Raw genomic sequence first — 20,711 nt, forward strand, 5'->3', positions numbered from 1 at the left:
TTCAGAGTATGGCTCTTGCAGTTACCTATTTGAGCTTCAGTATCAACGCAACCTTTAACCACAATAATATATGAACTCCTATACTTAAGTAATAAAGCTCTTTTCACTAGAATCATAATGGCTGGAATCGTCACTAAGATTTGCTCCCTCTCTTATATTTATGTCATTAAGCACATTTACAAACTAAACAAGTTCTTTAGAGGACGGAGGAACATGACAAACAAAAAAATTAATATTAAATTGATCTGGGTGTTTATTGGTGACTCTGACATTGTACCTGTTAATAACAATCAACCTTAACACAAAAACATTTTTAAACATGCCTAAAAAAACCGCACAGGGTTCTGCTTCCAGTGACAACAAGCCAAGTCTCCTACAGATAACAATTACATATAGTAGACAAAACATTAAAAAAAGAGATTTGAAGACACTGGAACATCTACAAAGGATACACCGGAGGAAAAGCTATACCCAGAAGGTGACAAAGTCACTGGATCTGCTTCCCCTATATATTTTGTTTTAATGGCTCTTTGTCTGAGGCATACTCAGGGGACAACTAAAATTCTGAAATAAGAACTGCAGTCTTTCTGGTTCCAAATCGGAAGACAGAGTGGAGGCAAACACACTGGCTAACAAGTGAGGAAGAAAAACCCAGAAAGGAAAGGGTCACAGTTCTCAATCCTTCCTGTTAACTCTGTCCTAGTCTGCAGCTGAGTCAGGAAATACACATTTGAAGCAGAATCCGAGCAGCCCATCTAAGTCCAAGGGAACAGACTGGAGACATCAGCTGCTGCTCACCGTAAGGGAGACAGGGTTCAGGGTCTATGCCCAGCAATTCAACTGACGGCTAAAAGAAACAAACAACAAAACAAACAAAAGAGACCATAGCAAAAATCAACAAAGCCAAAAGCTGGTTCTTTGAGAGGATAAATAAAATTGACAAACCATTAGCCAGACTCATCAACAAACAAAGGGAGAAAAATCAAATCAATAAAATTAGAAATGAAAATGGAGAGATCACAACAGACAACACAGAAATACGAAGGATCATAAGAGACTACTATCAACAATTATATGCCAATAAAATGGACAACTTGGAAGAAATGGACAAATTCTTAGAAAAGTACAACTTTGCAAAACTGAACCAGGGAGAAAAAGAAAATCTTAACAGACCCATCACAAGCACGGAAATTGAAACTGTAATCAGAACACTTCCAGCAAACAAAAGCCCAGGTCCAGACAGCTTCACAGCTGAATTCTACCAAAAATTTAGAGAAGAGCTAACACCTATCCTACTCAAACTTTTCCAGAAAATTGCAGAGGAAGGTAAACTTCCAAACTCATTCTATGAGGCCACCATCACCCTAAAACCAAAACCTGACAAAGATGCCACAAAAAAAGAAAACTACAGGCCAATATCACTGATGAACATAGACACAAAAATCCTCAACAAAATTTTAGCAATCAGAATCCAGCAACACATTAAAAAGATCATACATCATGACCAAGTGGGCTTTATCCCAGGGATGCAAGGATTCTTCAGTATCTACAAATGTAATACACCACATTAACAAATTCAAAAATAAAAGCCATATGATTATCTCAAAAGATGCAGAGAAAGTCTTTGACAAAATTGAACATCCATTCATGATAAAAACTCTCCAGAAAGCAGGAATAGAAGGAACCTTCCAAAGCAAACCATTCAATATCACAGTAATCCAAGTCTATGCCCCAACCAGTAACGCTGAAGAAGCTGAACGGTTCTCTGAAGACCTCCAAGACCTTTTAGAACTAACATCAAAAAAGATGTCCTTTTCATTACAGGGGACTGGAATACAAAAGTAGGAAGTCAAGAAACACCTAGAGTAACAGGCAAATTTGGCCTTGGAATACAGAATAAAGCAGGTCAAAGAATAACAGAGTTTTGCCAAGAGAACGCACTGGTCATAGAAAACACCCTCTTCCAACAACACAAGAGAAGACTCTACACATGGACACCACCTGATGGTCAACACCGAAATCAGACTGATTATATTCTTTGCAGCCAAAGATGGAGAAGCTCTATACAGTCGTAAAAACAAGACCAGGAGCTGACTGTGGCTCAGATCATGAACTTCTTATTGCCAAATTCAGACTTAAAATGAAGAAAGTAGGGAAAACCACTAGACCATTCAGATATGACCTAAATCAAATCCCTTATGATTATACAGTGGAGGTGAGAAAACAGATTTAAGGGACTAGATCTGATAGAGTGCCTGATGAACTATGGACGGAGGTTCATGACATTGTACAGGAGACAGGGATCAAGACCATCCCCATGGAAAAGAAATGCAAAAAAGCAAAATGGCTGTCTGGGGAGGCCTTACAAATATCTGTGAAAAGAAGAGAAGCAAAAAGTAAAGGAGAAAAGCAAAGATATAAGCATCTGAATGCAGAGTTCCAAAGAATAGCAAGAAGAGATAAGAAAGCCTTCCTCAGTGATCAATGCAAAGAAATAGAGGAAAACAACAGAATGGGAAAGACTAGAGATCTCTTCAAGGAAATTAGAGATACCAAAGGAACATTTCATGCAAAGATGGGCTCATTAAAGGACAGAAATGCTATGGACCTAACAGAAGCAGAAAATATTAAGAAGAGGTGGCAAGAATATACAGAAGAACTGTACAAAAAAGATCTTCACAACCAAGACAATCACGATGGTGTGATCACTCACCTAGAGCCAGACATCCTGGAATGTGAAGTCAAGTGGGCCTTAGAAAGCTAGTGGAGGTGATGGAATTCCAGTTGAGCTCTTTCAAATCCTGAAAGATGATGCTGGGAAAGTGCTGCACTCAATATGCCAGCACATTTGGAAAACTCGGCAGTGGCCACAGGACTGGAAAAGGTCAGTTTTCATTCCAGTCCCAAAGAAAGGCAATGCCAAAGAATGCTCAAACTACCACACAATTGCACTCATCTCACACGCTAGTAAAGTAATGCTCAAGATTCTCCAAGCCAGGCTTCAGCAATACGTGAACTATGAACTTCCAGATGTTCAAGGTGGTTTTAGAAAAGGCAGAGGAACCAGAGATCAAATTGCCAACATCTGCTGGATCATCGAAAAAGCAAGAGAGTTCCAGAAAAACATCTATTTCTGCTTTATTGACTATGTGGTTCACAATAAACTGTGGAAAATTCTGAAACAGATGGGAATACCAGACCACCTGACCTGCCTCTTGAGAAACCTGTATGCAGGTCAGGAAGCAACAGTTAGAACTGGACATGGAACAACAGACTGGTTCCAAATAGGAAAAGGAGTACGTCAAGGCTGTATATGGTCACCCTGCTTATTTAACTTCTATGCACAGTACATCATGAGAAACGTTGGACTGGAAGAAGCACAAGCTGGAATCAAGATTGCCGGGAGAAATATCAATAACCTCAGATATGTAGATGACACCACCCTTATGGCAGAAAGTGAAGAGGAACTCAAAAGCCTCTTGATGAAAGTGAAAGAGGAGAGTGAAAAAGTTGGCTTAAAGCTCAACATTCAGAAAACAAAGATCATGGCATCCGGTCCCATCACTTCATGGGAAATAGATGGGGAAACAGTGGAAACAGTGTCAGACTTTATTTTTGGGGGCTCCAAAATCACTGCAGATGGTGACTGCAGCCATGAAATTAAAAGACGCTTACTCCTTGGAAGGAAAGTTATGACCAACCTAGATAGCATATTCAAAAGCAGAGACATTACTTTGCCAACAAAGTCCGTCTTGTCAAGGTTATGGTTTTTCCAGTGGTCATGTATGGATGTGCGAGTTGGACTGTGAAGAAAGCTGAGTGCCGAAGAATTGACGCTTTTGAACTGTGGTGTTGGAGAAGACTCTTGAGAGTCCCTTGGACTGCAAGGAGATCCAACCAGTCCATTCTAAAGGAGATCAGTCCTGGGTGTTCTTTGGAATGACTGATGCTATTGCTGAAACTCCAATACTTTGGTCACCTCGTGCTAAGAGTTGACTCATTGGAAAAGACTCTGATGCTGGGAGGGATTGGGGGCAGGAGGAGAAGGGGACGACAGAGGATGAGATGGCTGGATGGCATCACTGACTCGATGGACATGAATTTGGGTAAACTCCAGGAATTGGTGATGGACAGGGAGGCCTGGTGTGCTGCAATTCATGGGGTCGCAAAGAGTCAGACACGACTGAGCGACTGAACTGAACCTCAACATAATAAAAGCTATATATGACAAACCCACAGAAAACATTATCCTCAATGGTGAAAATTTGAAAGTGTTTCCCCTAAAGTCAGGAACAAGACAAGGGTGTCCCACTTTCACCACTACTATTCAACATAGTTTTAGAAGTTTTGGCCACAGCAATCAGAGCAGAAAAAGAAATAAAGGAATCCAAATTGGAAAAGAAGAAGTAAAACTTTAAAGAGTCCACCAGAAAATTACTAGAGCATGAATATAGTAAAGTTGCAGGATATAAAATCAACACACAGAAATCCCTTGCATTCCTATACACTAATAATGAGAAAATACAAAGAGAAATTAAGGAAACAATTCCATTCACCACTGCAACGAAAAGTATAAAATATTTAGGAATATATCTACCTAAAGAAACTAAAGACCTATATATAGAAAACTATAAAACACTGGTGAAAGAAATCAAAGAGGACACTAATAGATGGAGAAATATACCATGTTCATGGATAAGAAGAATCAATACAGTGAAAATGAGTATACTACCCAAAGCAATCTATAGATTCAATGCAATTCCTATCAAGCTACAAACGGTATTTTTCACAGAGCTGTATGGAAATACAAAAAACCTCGAATAGCCAAAGCAATCTTGAGAAAGAAGAATGGAACTGGAGGAATCAAGTTGCCTGACTTCAGGCGCTACTACAAAGCCACAGTCATCAAGACAGTATGATACTGGCACAAAGATAGAAATATAGATCAATGGAGCAATAGAAAGCCCAGAGACAAATCCATGCACCTATGGACACCTTATCTTTGACAAAGGAGGCAAGAATATACAATGGATTAAAGCCAATCTCTTTAACAAGTGGTGCTGGGAAATCTGGTCAACCACTTGTAAAAGAATGAAACTAGAACACTTTCTAACACCATACACAAAAATAAACTCAAAATGGATTAAAGATCTAAACGTAAGACCAGAAACTATAAAACTCCTAGAGGAGAACATAGGCAAAACACTCTCCAACATAAATCACAGTAGGATCCTCTATGACCCATCTCCCAGAATATTGGAAATAAAAGCAAAAATAAACAAATGGAACCGAATTAAACTTAATAGCTTCTGCACAACAAAGGAAACTATAAGCAAGGTGAAAAGACAGCCTTCAGAATGGGAGAAAATAATAGCAAATGAAGCAACTGACAAAGAACTAATCTCAAAAATATACAAGCAACTCCTGAAGCTCAATTCCAGAAAAATAAATGACCCAATCAAAAAGTGGGCCAAAGAACTAAACAGACATTTCTCCAAAGAAGACATACAGATGGCTAATGAACACATGAAAAGATGCTCAACATCACTCATTATCAGAGAAATGCAAATCAAAACCACAATGAGGTACCATTTCAGGCCAGTCAGAATGGCTGTGATCCAAAAGTCTGCAAGCAATAAATGCTGGAGAGGGTGTGGAGAAAAGGGAGCCCTCTTACACTGCTGGTGGGAATGTAAACTAGTATAGCCGCTATGGAGAACAGTGTGGAGATTCCTTAAAAAACTGGAAATAGAACTGCCATACGACCCAGCAATCCCACTCCTGGGCATACAGACGGAGGAAACCAGAACTGAAAGAGACACGTGTACCCCAATGTTCATCGCAGCACTGTTTATAATAGCCAGGGCATGGAAGCAACCTAGATGTCCATCAGCAGATGAAGGGATAAGAAAGCTGTGGTACATATACACAATGGAGTATTATTCAGCCATAAAAAAGAATACATTTGAATCAGTTCTAATGAAGTGGATGAAACTGGAGCCTATTATACAGAGTGAAGTAAGCCAGAAAGAAAAACACAAATACAGTATACCAACGCATATATATGGAATTTAGAAAGATGGTAATGATAACCCTGTATGCGAGACAGCAAAAGAGACACAGATGTATAGAACAGTCTTTTGGACTCTGTGGGAGAGGGCGAGGGTGGGATGATTTGGGAGAATGGCAGTGAAACATGTATAATATATGTGAAACAAATCGCCAGTCCAGGTTCAATGCATGATACAGGATACTCGGGGCTGGTGCACTCGGATGACCCAGAGGGATGTGATGGGGAGGGAGGTGGAAGGGGGGTTCAGGATGAGGAACACGTGTACACCCAAGGCAGATTCATGTCAATGTATGGCAGAACCAATATAATATTGTAAAGTAATTAGCCTCCAATTAAAATAAATGTATTTATATACATATAAAAAAGAAACAAACAAACAAAAGCAACTCTCCTCAAAGACTACAACAGGATCCACAATCCTACAATGAATTATTCACAGTATCTAGGATTCAATCCAAAGTTACTCGATGTAAAATAAAACAGGAAAATGTTACTGTATGCAAGAGAAAAGATGATAATCAACAAAGACACGCCAAGATGATTCAAATTTAGTATAGCAGACAGGATTTTAAAGCCATCATTATAATCTAGGTCAAAGCCACACAGAAAATATGTTCAAGATGAATTTAGAAAAACAGGAAACTTAGAAAAATGGGATATTTTAGAGAAAAAGAAACTATAAGTAACTGAAATCCCAGAAGGAATGGACAGAAATGGGGCTGGGAAAAAATTTTCTTTAGGAAAAATAGGTAAAAGTTCTCTAAATTTGTTAAAAGACATAAATTTACAGGTTGAAGGAACTTGGCAAACCCTGAGCGGAACACACAAAGAAAAACCACACCAAGATATAACACAGCCAAATGGCATAAAACCAAGTGTGTATAAAGAGAAAGTCTTTAAAGTAGCCAAGACAACTTTTTCCTCTAATACATATTTAGCTGTTTAGAGCAAAAATTATAATACTGTGTTGTGGGATTTATAGCACACATAGATATAAGGCATATGACAATTAGAACAAAAAGATGGGGAACAGTAAATGGAATTATATAGTTCCAAGGTTCTTATATTTTACATGAAGGGGTACAATGCTAAAGAAGACTGAAAAAGTTCAGAACATACATTGTCATTCTTATGTCAACCAGACTGACACAAAATAATAATACAAAGAGCTGTAGCTAAATGGAAAATAGAAATATTAAAATGGAATTCTAAAAAATACTCAACCCAAAAGAGGTAGAAAAGGAAGAAAAGAGAAACAAAAAACACAGGATAAATAGAAAACAAATAGCAAAAAGAAAAACTGAAATCCAACCACTTTAGTAATTGCCTTAAGTGTAAATGGAATAAATAGCCCTTATAAATAGCAGGGATTCTCAGACTTGGATAAAAAGGAATACCTAACTATATGCTTGGAGAAGGCAATGGCACTCCACTCCAGTACTCTTGCCTGGAAAATCCCATGGGCGGAGGAGCCTGGTGGGCTACAGTCCATGGGGTTGCTGGGAGGCGGGCAGGACTGAGTGACCTCACTTTCACTTTTCACTTTCATGCATTGGAGAAGGAAATGGCAACCCACTCCAGTATTCTTGCCTGGAGAATCCCAGGGACAGAGGAGCCTAGTGGGCTGCCATCTGTGGGGTTGCACAGAGTCAGACAGGGCTGAAGCGACTTAGCAGTAGCAGCAGCAACTATATGCTGTCCATAAGAAACACAATTTCCAGCCATACGTAAAAAGAATTAATACATCATGATCAAGAAGAATAGCAAGTTGCTTTAATACTCCAAAGTTAATAAATGTAACCCAACAACAATAAAAGAAAAAAGGGGAAAAACCCTGGAAACATCCCTGTTCCCCATTGACAGAACAGATAAATACCATGTATTGCTGGAATACAATTTAGCAATTACAACAAGGAAAAGGAAAAATCTGCTGATATATACAAAAACATGGATGAGTTTCAAAAACATCACATTGAGTGAAAGAAGCCTTACTCTGAAGACTGCTTAGTATATGCTTCTCTTTATAAATGAACTCCTACAATAGGCAACACTGGCCCATGGTTAAAAACAATGAGAATAGTGATTGCCTCTAGGGAATGGGGCAGGGTGACAGGAGCCTGGATTACACAGGTTTATGTAGTTTATGCACATTATTCTCTGTGATTTTTTTAAAATGTAAACAAATATTAAAATCTAGTTAATGATAAGCACACTGAAGTGTTTAGGGCTGAAATATTATTGAAGCCTGTGAGTTAATCTAAAACACATTTTTTTTTGGCTGTGCTGTGCAGCGTGTGGGATCTTAGTTACCTGACCAGGGATGAAACCTGTGTGCCCTGAGTTGGAAGTACACAGTCTTAACAACTAGACCACAACTTTTTAGGAAAGTCCCTAAAATATATGTATTTTTTTAAAAGCTAGATTGATGAATGACTATAGTGCAAGGAGATCCAGCCAGTCCATTCTGAAGGAGATCAGCCCTGGGATTTCTTTGGAAGGAATGATGCTAAAGCTGAAACTCCAGTACTTTGGCCACCTCATGTGAAGAGTTGACTCATTGGAAAAGACTCTGATGCTGGGAGGGATTGGGGGCAGGAGGAGAAGGGGACGACAGAGGATGAGATGGCTGGATGGCATCACTGACTCGATGGACGTGAGTCTGAGTGAACTCCGGGAGTTGGTGATGGACAGGGAGGCCTGATGTGCTGTGATTCATGGGGTCGCAAACAGTCGGACACAACTGAGTGACTGAACTGAAATGAATAGATGTCATAAAGCAAATACAGCAAAATGTTAACTACTATAGAATTTACTTGGTGGATATATGGTGTGCGTGTGTGGTTAGTCAGTTCAGTCATGTCTGACTCTCTGCGACTCCATGGACCATGGCCCGCCAGGCTCCTCTTTCCATGGGATTCTCCAGGCAAGAATACTGGAGTGGGTTGCCATTTCCTCCTCCAGTGAGAAAGTATGAAGTGAGTGAAGTGAAGTTGCTCAGTCGTGTCCAACTCTTTGCGACCCCACGGACTGTAGCCTACCAGGCTCCTCCGTCCATGGGATTTTCCAGGCAAGAGTACTGGAGTGGGTTGCCATTTCCTTCTCTGGATATATAGCACTCACTGTATAATTCTTTTAAGATTTCTATAGTTTAAAGTCCTGGGACAGATCTTTTCAAATACAATGCCTTGCTACACTCCTTCAGACAAACTCTGAACAAATTTGAGGAAACAAATGGGTTTTCTCAGATATCAGAAACAGTAACCCCAGCTGTTTTAAACTTTTATTTCCTCTATGCTCTTATTATAAAAAAGGTCTGATGTATCTGTTAGCCTGTATTATGTTGATAGACTTTCAGGGTTGGAAGGAAGATGCAATCATACTTGCTTACACCTATGAGTCCCAAATATTTAATACTTGTCAACAGCTTTTTAAATTCCTTAAGCTTTCAGGGATTTTAGGTTGGAAATTTCTAATCTGGTCCAACTCCTCCTTTCCTGGGTATAACATGTTTATTCATCAGTAGTCTCTTCTCAAACCAGCATTATAATACACTACACTACAATGTGTCTAATCATAAGGGAAGACAGTTGGAAGTCTCCCAACCTACGCACTGCCACAAGGAAAAAGCTGATGATTTTGAAAAATAAAAATGGGGAAAAGCATGTACGAAGCAGCGCATACCTCCTGTTCTGCCTGATAAAGCTTGACAGTGATGTTCCTCTGGAAACCCACATCACTGGCGTCGTAAAACACCCCCAGACTCGTAATAACGATTGGATAGAGAACCCGGAAGCTCACGCTGACAACTCGGTCCTCAGACAGCCCTGATGAAGTGTCTTCCGAAAAACTGAATGCTTCAATCTCCTGATTCAGAACTAAGGAAGTAATAATGAGAAAAGGAGTTTTACACAATCAAACACAATCTTTTATTTTACCAATATGAAGTATGCTTGATAGCAAAATCTAGATTTGTTATCTAGATTCACAAATGGCAATACATTTTTAAAGTGCTTCAGAAAAACACTGCTTTCAGAAAAAAAAAAAAAACAACAACAATTTATTTGTTAAGAACAAAATTTTCAGCCACATCTTAGCAAAATAATTATTAGAGGTACTTTAATAAACTTTTGCATATGCATATGTGCCTCTGTATGTATAAACACTATAGGGGAATATTAAAGATTGGATAAATGGGGAAAGGTTGGATAAATGGTGATATTAAAACAGTACTAACTGCAGTCATAAATAATGAGTACATTTAGTCTTGCTCTGCAAATTCCAAAAATCCTACTGCACGTTGAGCACTTTTTGTGATGTCGGGCAGTTATGACTGTACAAAAGTAACTGGAATCAATTCAAATAGCACTGGAAAGCTCTAGCCTATAGTACTGACAAAGATAAACACATTAAGCACAGCATTTCTGACCACCTACCATGTGCCACATACCATCAGATTTAATCTTTACAACTACCCTCTGTGGTTGTGGCATTATCTCCAGTTTACAGTCAGAAAATGAGCTCCAGAGATGTATCTGATTAAGGTCACAGCAAGTGACAGAGCAGAAATCAAACCCATACCTACTGACTTCAGATTCAGTGCTCTTTCTATTCCCCCAGAGTCTAATCAATGACAAAAGCAGGCCTTTTGGGATGACTTTCTCAGCTACCATAAATGAATCAGGATAGACTACATGAAACAGTTAATATGGCTGAAAATATCAATGCCAGCTTGAGAAAGAATCTACAAACTTATTTTAAAAGATTATTCTACATTCTTTGTATGTTTTAGAGCTATGATTTTCCAACTCTGCAGGTCACACAGTCCCTGATGCAGGTCCTGTTAGTTAAAAACATTTGCACACATACTCATATTTATAAAATATATATGCATTGTCAATGTATTCAATATTAATTAAGGTTACATTTTATTTTCAGACAAGCAGAAATTCTGTTTCCTTCCCACACTGCAGAGGATCATTTGGATCCCTACCTTAGAGTTCCTAGTGTGCTATTTTACGCTTAGTAGCTGCTCAATAAAATAGGACTAAATAGAATTGTTGGCTCCTACCCACTTACAAACATGAGCAGGTGGGAAAAAAGGAGGATACAGATTTTGTCATGGGTTGGGGCAAGCACTGGCCAGACAGTCTAGACTCCAAATATACTGGAAAATAACAAAAATTTTTCTCTTTAATATTTTCAGTAAATAGGATATCCAAAGTGAAGCACATCTATTAAAGATTATAACATATATATTTATAAAATATACACATATTGTCAGTCAAGACATTCAATATTAATAAAGATTACATTTTATTTTCAGATACACAGAAATTCTGTTTTCTTCCCACACTTACCCAAATGATCCACTAGAGTGTGGGAAGAAAACAGAATTTCTGTGTATCTGAAAATAAAATGTAATCTTATTAATACCAAAATATTAATACTTAATACTTTAATATTAATACTTAATACCGTAAGTATTAATCTTAATACTGACAATAATATGTATATATTTTATAAATGAGAATGTGTAAATAAAATTATAACCATCTAGAAAAATTATTTTCTATCTAAAACAAATGTACCTTGAACTTCAAGCCATCTGGACACAAGATAGCCTGCTGCTCTGATAATCCTATTAATTAAACTTCTATACATCCAGGGTATCATGATGATTAATGTTCATGATGACCTTAAGGTACTGAAATAAATCTAAATGCCATTTAAATCAAAGCGATAAAATTAGATTCTAAATACTAATTTAGCTATACCTATTTTTACAAATTGGTAACCTAAATATTATATACATGAAAATTTTCTATTAATGAAAATCTTCACTCCTTTACTATTAATGAATAACAGCACTTAAAATAATAGAAAGTCTGGTTAAAGCTTTCTTTAAATTTGGCTTGGCCTGGATTTGAATTTCAAATATAATCTGTTCTCTTACATCATGGGTAATACAGTGTTTTATTAGGTTCGCGGCCCCTTTGGGACCTCAGCGAATGTTAAATGGAGACGGTCACTGTCACCCTCTCCCCAGAAAAGCACAATTATACGTAAAACTTTACTTACAACGTTAACCAAATTCATAGACATTCTAAGTAAGAAACATCTGTTTCACAATACAGACCTGAAAATATGGTCCAATTTATTTAAAAAGCTGATTACAACCCAATTTTATAAAAAGGCGGGTTTTCAAAAAAGTAACAGTATTAAACACCGAACATATCCCAGAACTAAATACTTCATATGTATCAACTTATTTCATCCTCACGTCAGTCCTGACGGGGTAAGTATAATACTTTTACCTCCAGTTTACAGATCAGGACACTGAGGTTGCAAGTGGTAAATAACTGTTTGAAGGCCATACAGCTAGGAAATGGCACAGCCTAGATTTAAAGCCAGGAAGCCTGACTACAGAGCCCTTACTCCTAACCATTACTCTGCTGCTACCTACACAGGCAAAGTGCACATAATTATACACATGTGACAGGTCTTAAAACACCTGAAGTCATAATCAGTAGATTCAAGATGGGGGGAAGTTTAACCTCCCTCAGAACCAGAGCTGAACATAATAGGAAATGCTAATAAATAAAGGTATAAAGTTATCACCTTCCTAAAATTGTTTCCCTGGCAACACAGAGAACCTAATTAGGACCACTTGTCTTTAATCTTATCAGAGCTCCCACAAATTTTTAACTGTAAGGAATAAAATAAAATTATTGTGTTTTCTCTCTTTTTTTTTTTTTTTTACTATTTCTTTTGTACCTTAGGCAATAGTTCTTAGAGAAAGGTGATTCATAAGATCTGTATCAAGGCTATTATAAATCAACAGGCTGGTGAAATTAGCAGTTTTCTGCAAGTTTAAACTTTACTAACTCAGGATTTATCTACACACAAGGAATTTCCAGACGTGTAGGAACCATACTGAAAAATAAACTCTCCTGAATCCTAAAATCATATATATATTCATAAGGAATCTTCACAGACGCACAAAGTGGTTAGTCTGTCAGAAAGGAGGAAAGATAAATTTCGATGAAAGTTTGATTTTAGTCTGCCAAAAATAGACTGCTATACTATTTATCTCAACAACTCTTCCTTAACATCAAATTTGCACAGTAGTCCCCCCGCCCCTTAACTGCAGTTCCGCTTTCCCAAGTTTTCAGTTACCTACATTTAACTACTGTCCAAAAACATTAAATGAAAAATTCCAGTAATAATTCATAAGTTTTAAACTGCGGGCCCTTCTGAGCAGCATGATGGAACTTTGAGCCATCCAGCTTGACCCTGCCTGGTGCGTGATTCATCCTTGTCCAGCACATCCTGCCCAATAGTCACTCAGCAGCCGTCTGGGTTATCTGGTCAACCATCCACGCACGGCAGTGCTTGTGTTCAAGTGATCCTTATTTTATGTCAATAAGGCCTCCAAGGGCAAGAGTGGTGATGCTGGCAACTCAGATGTGCCAAACAGAAGCCAGAAAGTGCTTCCTTTAGGTGAAAAAGTGAAAGCTCTCCACTGAATAAGGGAAGGAAAAAACATCATAGTTGAAGTTGCTAAGATCTACCATAAGAACAATAGTCTATCTGTGAAACTGTGAAGGAGGAAAAAGAAATCTATGTTAATTGTGCTGTCACAATTCAAACTGCCAAAGTTATGGCCATGTGTGGTAAGTGCTTAGTTATATGGAAAAAGCATTAAATTTGTAAGTAAGATACTCTGAGAGACAGATCATACTCACATAACTTTTATTACAGTATGCCGCTATAACTGTTGGGTTACTATTTACTGTTGTTAATCTCTTACTGTGCCTAATTTATAAATTAAACTGTATCACAGCTATGGAGGAACCGGGGAAAACAGTGTACATAGGATTTGGTTCTATGCAAGATTTCAGGCATCCACGGGCCAGGGGAGGTCTTGGAATGCATCTCCCGTGGGTAAGGGAAGACCATTGTACACGGCAGCGGTAGGGCTGAGGAAAAGACTTACCTGGATTCGTGATGTTGAGTAGTTTGCAGGAATAAGGATCTTCCCTGTCCTCCACAGGCACAGTGCAGCCATGAGCACCTATTATGAACTTCACAAGGACACTGAGAGATGTGTTGGCATTAACATCAGTTACTGATCTTCACCTCGCACATGCATGCTTCTTCATGCCCATTTCAGAGCTTTTACTTTGAGACAACGAGTATTTATTAGGATTAATTCTAACTTTATTCTTTTGGTCTAGCAAAAAGGGGGAACAGGCAAATCAGAAGTTGCTAACTGCCAAGTGACTGATGTGGAAGCCCTCTACCACAGGACAATATTAGGGCAAGCCTGGCCACCAGCTGACACTCAGGCCGTTTAACTGCAAACTATGGTAAAACCAACTTCTCATGCCCACACCTAAAAACTTGTCTCTATCGGTGAACTTCTCCACTCACTTCCTTCTCTTTCAGAAAGTGTTCCTTCTACTCAACAGTAGCCTTTCTAGGCCAAGGCAGGGAACATGGGTTCGATCCCTGGTCCAGGAAGATCCCACATGAGTAGCAACAAGAGAAGCCAACGCAATGAGACGCCTGTGCATCACAACTAGAAATTAGCTCCTGCTCACAACCAGAGAAAGCCCGCGTGCAGCCACAAAGACCCAGCACAGCCAAAAAATAAATAAATAAAAATCATAATAAAAAAAAAGTAGTGTTACTATCCCAGGAGAGGACTTCTCCTGAGATCTTGCTTCACTAGCCACCTGTAACCCACAGCTCCTTCCCTACACATAATAAGTATAATGAAGTCCTGACATTAATTTTTATCCACCGTCCTTCCCTCCTTGTCCCCATCCTTTCTTTCCTTTACAGTGAAGTCCTACAAGGGAAAAACTAAAATTGCAGCCTCTGGTTTTCCCTTCTCATTTTATACCACAAAATTTTAGTTTCAGTACCCACCACGCCCACAGAGATGTCTACTACGAATATAACTACCGATCTGCTGCTTGATCAACACTCCTTACCCTTCCCTACTTGGCTTTCCTGAGCCTGGAGGGTGCAGTTCTCCTTAGAAAGCTCTCTTCCTTTTTCACGTGGCCCTGCTCGGTGGCTCCAAGCTCTTCCGGCCCAGCCTGTCCACTGAGTGGACATCACCCCTGGGCTTTGCCCTTGGATCACTTCTCACTCAACTCACTCTTTTCCCTTGCTCTCTTTGGACATTTTTTTCTGGCCTCGTCACACAGCATTTGGGATCTTAATTCCCTGACCAGGGATCAAACCCAAGCCCTCTGCAGTGGAAGCGTAAAGTCTTAACCACTGGACCACCACGGAAGTCCCTCCCTGGACAATATTTATTCCTAAGGCTTCAACCAGCTTGGGAGTGATTCCTGAATTAGCATCTCTGGCTTGGACCCATCTTCTAAGGAAAAGATTCACAAATTCATCGTATATTTTCAGCTAGACGGCCCACAAACAGCTATGTCCTACAGCCTGCTCCCATTGTGCCATGAGGGCCGACTATAAAATTTTCAAGAATTTTGTGAGCTGGTTATTAAGCACAGATTTTATTAAAAATTAAATTATATAAGCTTACAATTAAATGCATTATATTAAGAACAAATGATACAAATGCTCAGATTCATCCTGTCTTAATTATTTCACTATCATCTCTGCTCCTGAGGTTATGTGTATCTGCTGTACCTGTGGGTGGGGATATTACGATGCTGTGCCACTGCTGATCTTCCCCAAGTCTGTGTCTAGAGACATATGTAGCTTGAAATTGGCCACAGTGGTAATACTTACACCATGGAAATGAGCAAGCACTACAAATAAAGGCTGGATTTATTGTTCTGTTGACTGTCCAGACGTAAAGTGATGGAGAAAATGTTAGTAATTCAGATTAAACTTAAAACTTGTGGATACACATATAACTGATTCACTTTGCTGTATAGCAGAAAGTAATACTACATTGTAAATCAACTAGTCTCCCAATAAAGATTCAGTTCAGTTGCTCAGTCATGTCCAACTCTTTGCAACCTCATGGACTAAAGCACACCAGGCTTCCCTGTCCATCACCAACTCCCGGAGCTTGCTCAAACTCATGTCTATTGAGCCGATGTCATCCAACCATCTCATCCTCCAAAATAAAATAAAAGCCTTAAAAAAAAAAAAAAAAAACCACACACACAAAAAAATTGTGGCCATTCCACAGTGAATAGCACAAAAAACTGAGGAAATACTCTTCCATTGTTCAAAACCTATGATCTGATTCAGCAAAGAGCTCGCTCCCTGCCCTGACTCAGCGCCCTGTCACGCGCCACGGCTGGCATCTTAGTTTACCTTTAAATACTCATCTCAGAATTATACTCTCGTCAACTGCAGCAACAAGCCGGTTATAGATACAAAAGTCTGGCAAATGATGAAAACACTCTGAGAATCAACTGGCTATATGAAGTCCGAGACTTTTATAAACATTAGTTTCTGTCAATTATATACTACACAGCCTTTGTATCAATAAAGTTTATAACAAACATATACATACAAATAAGCATGCTTTTCTTCAGATAGCCAGTGGATAAACATTTAACATCACACCCCTGACTGCAGGTACCTCAAACTCAACAAATCTATAACTGAGCTCCTTTCTCATGAAACCTGCTCTTCTCATCTAGCACTTTTTGTCTCGATGGATGATTTCACTATTCTCCAAGTTAGAAAGCTAGCAAATATTCTAGCATTCTCTTTCTCTTTCTACGTTCAGTAGCCTTATTTTCTTAAAAAGTCACCACTTTAGCTCAGCCCTTAGCAGTCCTTGTCTAAATGGGTCTCACCCACCCCCTGAGCTCTCAACACACTGTCTGGTTCCTGCTGCTGCTGCTGCTAAGTCGCTTCAGTCATGTCCGACTCTGTGCAACCCCATAGAGGGCAGCCACCAGGCTCCCCTGTCCCTGGGATTCTCCAGGCAAGAACACTGGAGTGGGTTGCCATTTCCTTCTCCAATGCATGAATGTGAAAAGTGAAAGTGAAGTTGCTCAGTCGTGTCGGACTCTTCGCTACCCCATTGACTGCAGCCCACCAGGCTCCTCCATCCATGGGATTTTCCAGGCAAGAGTACTGGAGTGGGGTACCATTGCCTTCTCCGATATCACAGCACACATAACATTTTATTACACTACTACATCTATTTCCTTCTACTAAACTCCAAGCCCCCATAAAGACTCAGGCTGTACTGGATTTATCTATACATAGCATACCACCTGCACAAAGGATAATAAACACTTGAGAAACTGACAACTTACAGCTTCACTACAAAGGTTTTTAATTAAATAGAGTCCTTGAAATGTATGTGGAGTCTGGCTCCTTCAGTGAAATACAAGACTTGAAAGTAAGCCATAACCACAGAAATGCAAAGGCTTTCTTTTATTAACAGCCAATTATGCCAGAATACTTTTTACAAACTAGAATATAGCTGTTTAGAATAAAAGTACAAACAGAAATGAACAAATATGTTAAATTATTGCAGATATTTACAGAATTTAAGCTACCTTAGTCTTACTAGGTCCACAAAATTACTCTGCCCCAGGAAAAAGTATTTAGCTAATATCTATTTTTACATAGATATCCCATCATTTTAATAAAACAAATCACCAAGCTTACTTAATTTAAAGCCCTAATGCTATGACAGCAAATAAACTATCGATGAGAGACTGAATGTTAATTCTACTCATTATATGTAGCTCTCAATCATCCCCCCAATAGTTGTTGAGTGTCTTACTCTGCCAAGTTAGGTTCCAGGTGCTGGAAATATACCAGTGAAAAAAGCTGAAGCCCCTATTCTCATAAAACACAGTTTGTGGGGAAAGACAAAATTTGTAAATATACAACTAAGTATAATAAACATGCTAGCTTGTGATACATATCATAAAAAAAATAAGTCCAGTAAGAGAAGACAGAGTTGGAATGGTACTATTTAACATGGCACTGCTTGCGAAGGTGATATCTAAGCAGAGGCCTGAAGACAGTGAGGAAGTGAGCCATGAGGACATGCGTGGAACAGGGGCACAGGCAGGGAATGGCAAGTGCAAAGGCCCTGAGGCAGGAGCACACTGAAGGTATTCAAGGTGGCCAGTGCAGGGGGAGTAGATGCAGGTAAGGCCAAAGGCCACAAAAAAGACCTGGGACTTCACTCTGAGCAAGAAGAGAAGTTAGTGGAGGTGTATGAGCAGAAAATTGGCATAATTTGACTATTTTTAAAAGGATCATTCTAGTTACAGTATGGAAAATAAAACAAGGGATCAAAGGTGGAAGCAGAAAGTTCAGACACAGAGGCTCCTGCAATAATCTAGGTGAGGGGTGATGGTGGCCTGAAGCAGTGTGGTGGTTCTGACGGTAGTGATGCAGGTGGGGAGAGGCTGGATTCCAGATCCGATGGAAAGGAAACACTGAGAAGATATGCTGGTAGACTGGTTGTGGATAAAGATAACACTGTACTATGAATTGCAAAAACCTATTTTTCTGATGCTTTGACATTCCCCCCAACAGGCTGTGAGCATCCTGCCCAGATGACCAGGTACACGTGGGTGATGAGGCTGGTCCTGCCACAGGTTTGCCCTCTTGCCACCGCCTACCCCGACAGTGACCTAGTGACATTCAAACACAGCAATGAAATGCCCTCACACCTTCTGCTTGTACTTTCCTCTCTGACCCCAAATAAAGGCACCTGCTGTTGGGTCTTCCCTCTCTCGGCTCCCCACCTGCTCGGCTGAGTCCGTTCCCTGGATGCTCCTCCTACTCGGTCCCCAGCACTGCGGTGTTGGACCTCTTTCTCTTAGACCTGTGAGCATAATAAATCCTTTAATCTCCTATGCCTCAGGAAATTCCCAGTGTAATTTCCACTGCTGCATTGCAATGATCCTTCAAGACCCCACAAGGGCGACTTACTCCTCCATTCACAAGACAAACACCCAAGTTTTTGGTCTGAGCAACTGGGAGAGAGGGTCATTATTTTCCGAGCTGGGAAAGGCAATCAGAAGTGCAGGTTTTCAAGGTGGTTCTATAGCAGTGATGATCCCGAGGCCCTTCTATCATCATTTCGATCATGAACTAGAGAAACCCGTCTTGAAAAGGAATGGAAGCTGCTATGAGTAAGATAGGAAATCTATAAATTTCACTACTGGTGATGAGAAAATTCACAACCACAGTTCCCTCGTATAGCTACTCAGTCACAAGCATGCCAGCTGTATACGATCCTGAGGGCCTTCTCTGCTTCTCAGTGACTTCACACAAGCACAGAAGAATCTTCACACAACTACAAGTCCACACTTCTCTGCCTCTCTTTCACTAGCCCCTCACTGCATAATCTTCAGAGGCTGCTTTTCTTGAGAAGACTAAGACCTTGGGCTCCTTAACCGATAACTGAGCCATCTAATGCCAACACATGACATGCTGGTACTTCCCTGACGGTCCAGTGGTCCAAGAATCTGCCTTGCATTGGAAGGGACTCAGGTTCGATGCCTGGTTGGGGAACTAATATCCCGCACGCCATGGGGCAACTAAACTAAGCCTGTGCGCCACAACGCAAAAACCTGCACATTGCAACAAAAAATCCCGCGTAATGCAACTAAGACCCAACAGCCAAATAAGTATTAAAAAAAAAACAGATAAATCAACTGTACTCCAATACAAAGTCAAATTAAAAAAAAAAATCACAACAACATGTGACATGCTATCAAAGCTCAAGTCTGGAAGGGTGGCTGAGAAAAAAAGAGGACGGCAAACTATACAAATTGTAGACCACACACAACTAAAAACCACCACAGAACAGAAATAAACTAAGTGTCTCTCTGTGAAGTCAGTCAAAAGCATATTTAGACACAAATCCATCTAGTAGAAAACTACTCTGGAACAGAACCTTTTAAGGACCATTCTTCTAAATAAAAGCAAAAAAAACCCAAAAGCCAATGAAGAAAAAGCAAACAAACCAACCAAACTAGGTATCTATAAAAACTAGGTATGTGAACCTCTGAATATGGAATATACTCCTCTCCAACTATCTTTTGGCTTAAAATCTTGGTTAAGTTTACTTTTGGGGCTCAACTACATGGAGAAAAAGCAAAATGAGATAGTCCTCTCTCCTGGGAAAAAGAGGCCACATATCTGAATTAATAGCTCTGACTATCCAAGAAGAGGTTTTTCAGAACACTCACTCAATATGGCAGGCAAGGTGTGAACTCAAGGAACCTACCGTTGACTTAGTGCTGGATGTTGTAGCAAATGCTTCAGCCAGGTGCTTCTTATCACATTGCGAAGCTGATGGTTATTGCGGGCTGACAGCACACCAACCACCACGTCATAGTGATTAGGTTTCCACTGGGGAAATAAGGCCAACTGATCTAGAAATAAGCAACAATAAGCTGAAATGTCACGTCTCAATTACTGTTAAGTCCAATATGTAGCATACAAACGTTTATTACAAAATAATATATGTTGATGCTTGTAAAAAAAAAAAAAAAGACAAATAAATACAAAGAAAAAAAATTTTAAAGCACTCATAAACTTACCAACAAGAGATATCCACTACTAACATTTTGGTGTAGCCGTTTTGTTTCCACACCTATATATGTATTTGTGCTCACAAAGTACGTATGTAGGGCTTCCCTGGGCT

General features: G+C 39.5%; 1 protein-coding gene across 3 annotated transcripts in view; it reads right to left on the reverse strand.

Moving 5' to 3' along the window:
* B3GALNT2 (beta-1,3-N-acetylgalactosaminyltransferase 2) overlaps window positions 1-20,711 on the reverse strand; it is a 66,253-nt gene that overhangs the window by 33,092 nt on the left and 12,450 nt on the right. For all 3 annotated transcript variants that reach the window (XM_055588725.1, XM_055588741.1, XM_055588733.1), the window contains exons 2-4: window positions 20,292-20,439; window positions 14,070-14,170; window positions 9,755-9,948 (exon numbers count right to left, since the gene is read on the reverse strand). In XM_055588725.1, coding sequence (XP_055444700.1) covers window positions 9,755-9,948; window positions 14,070-14,170; window positions 20,292-20,439 — 443 coding nt within the window. The remainder of the gene's footprint in view (window positions 1-9,754; window positions 9,949-14,069; window positions 14,171-20,291; window positions 20,440-20,711) is intronic.

The sequence above is a fragment of the Bubalus kerabau genome, chromosome 1 (assembly GCF_029407905.1).
Source record: "Bubalus kerabau isolate K-KA32 ecotype Philippines breed swamp buffalo chromosome 1, PCC_UOA_SB_1v2, whole genome shotgun sequence".
NCBI lineage: Eukaryota > Metazoa > Chordata > Mammalia > Artiodactyla > Bovidae > Bubalus > Bubalus kerabau.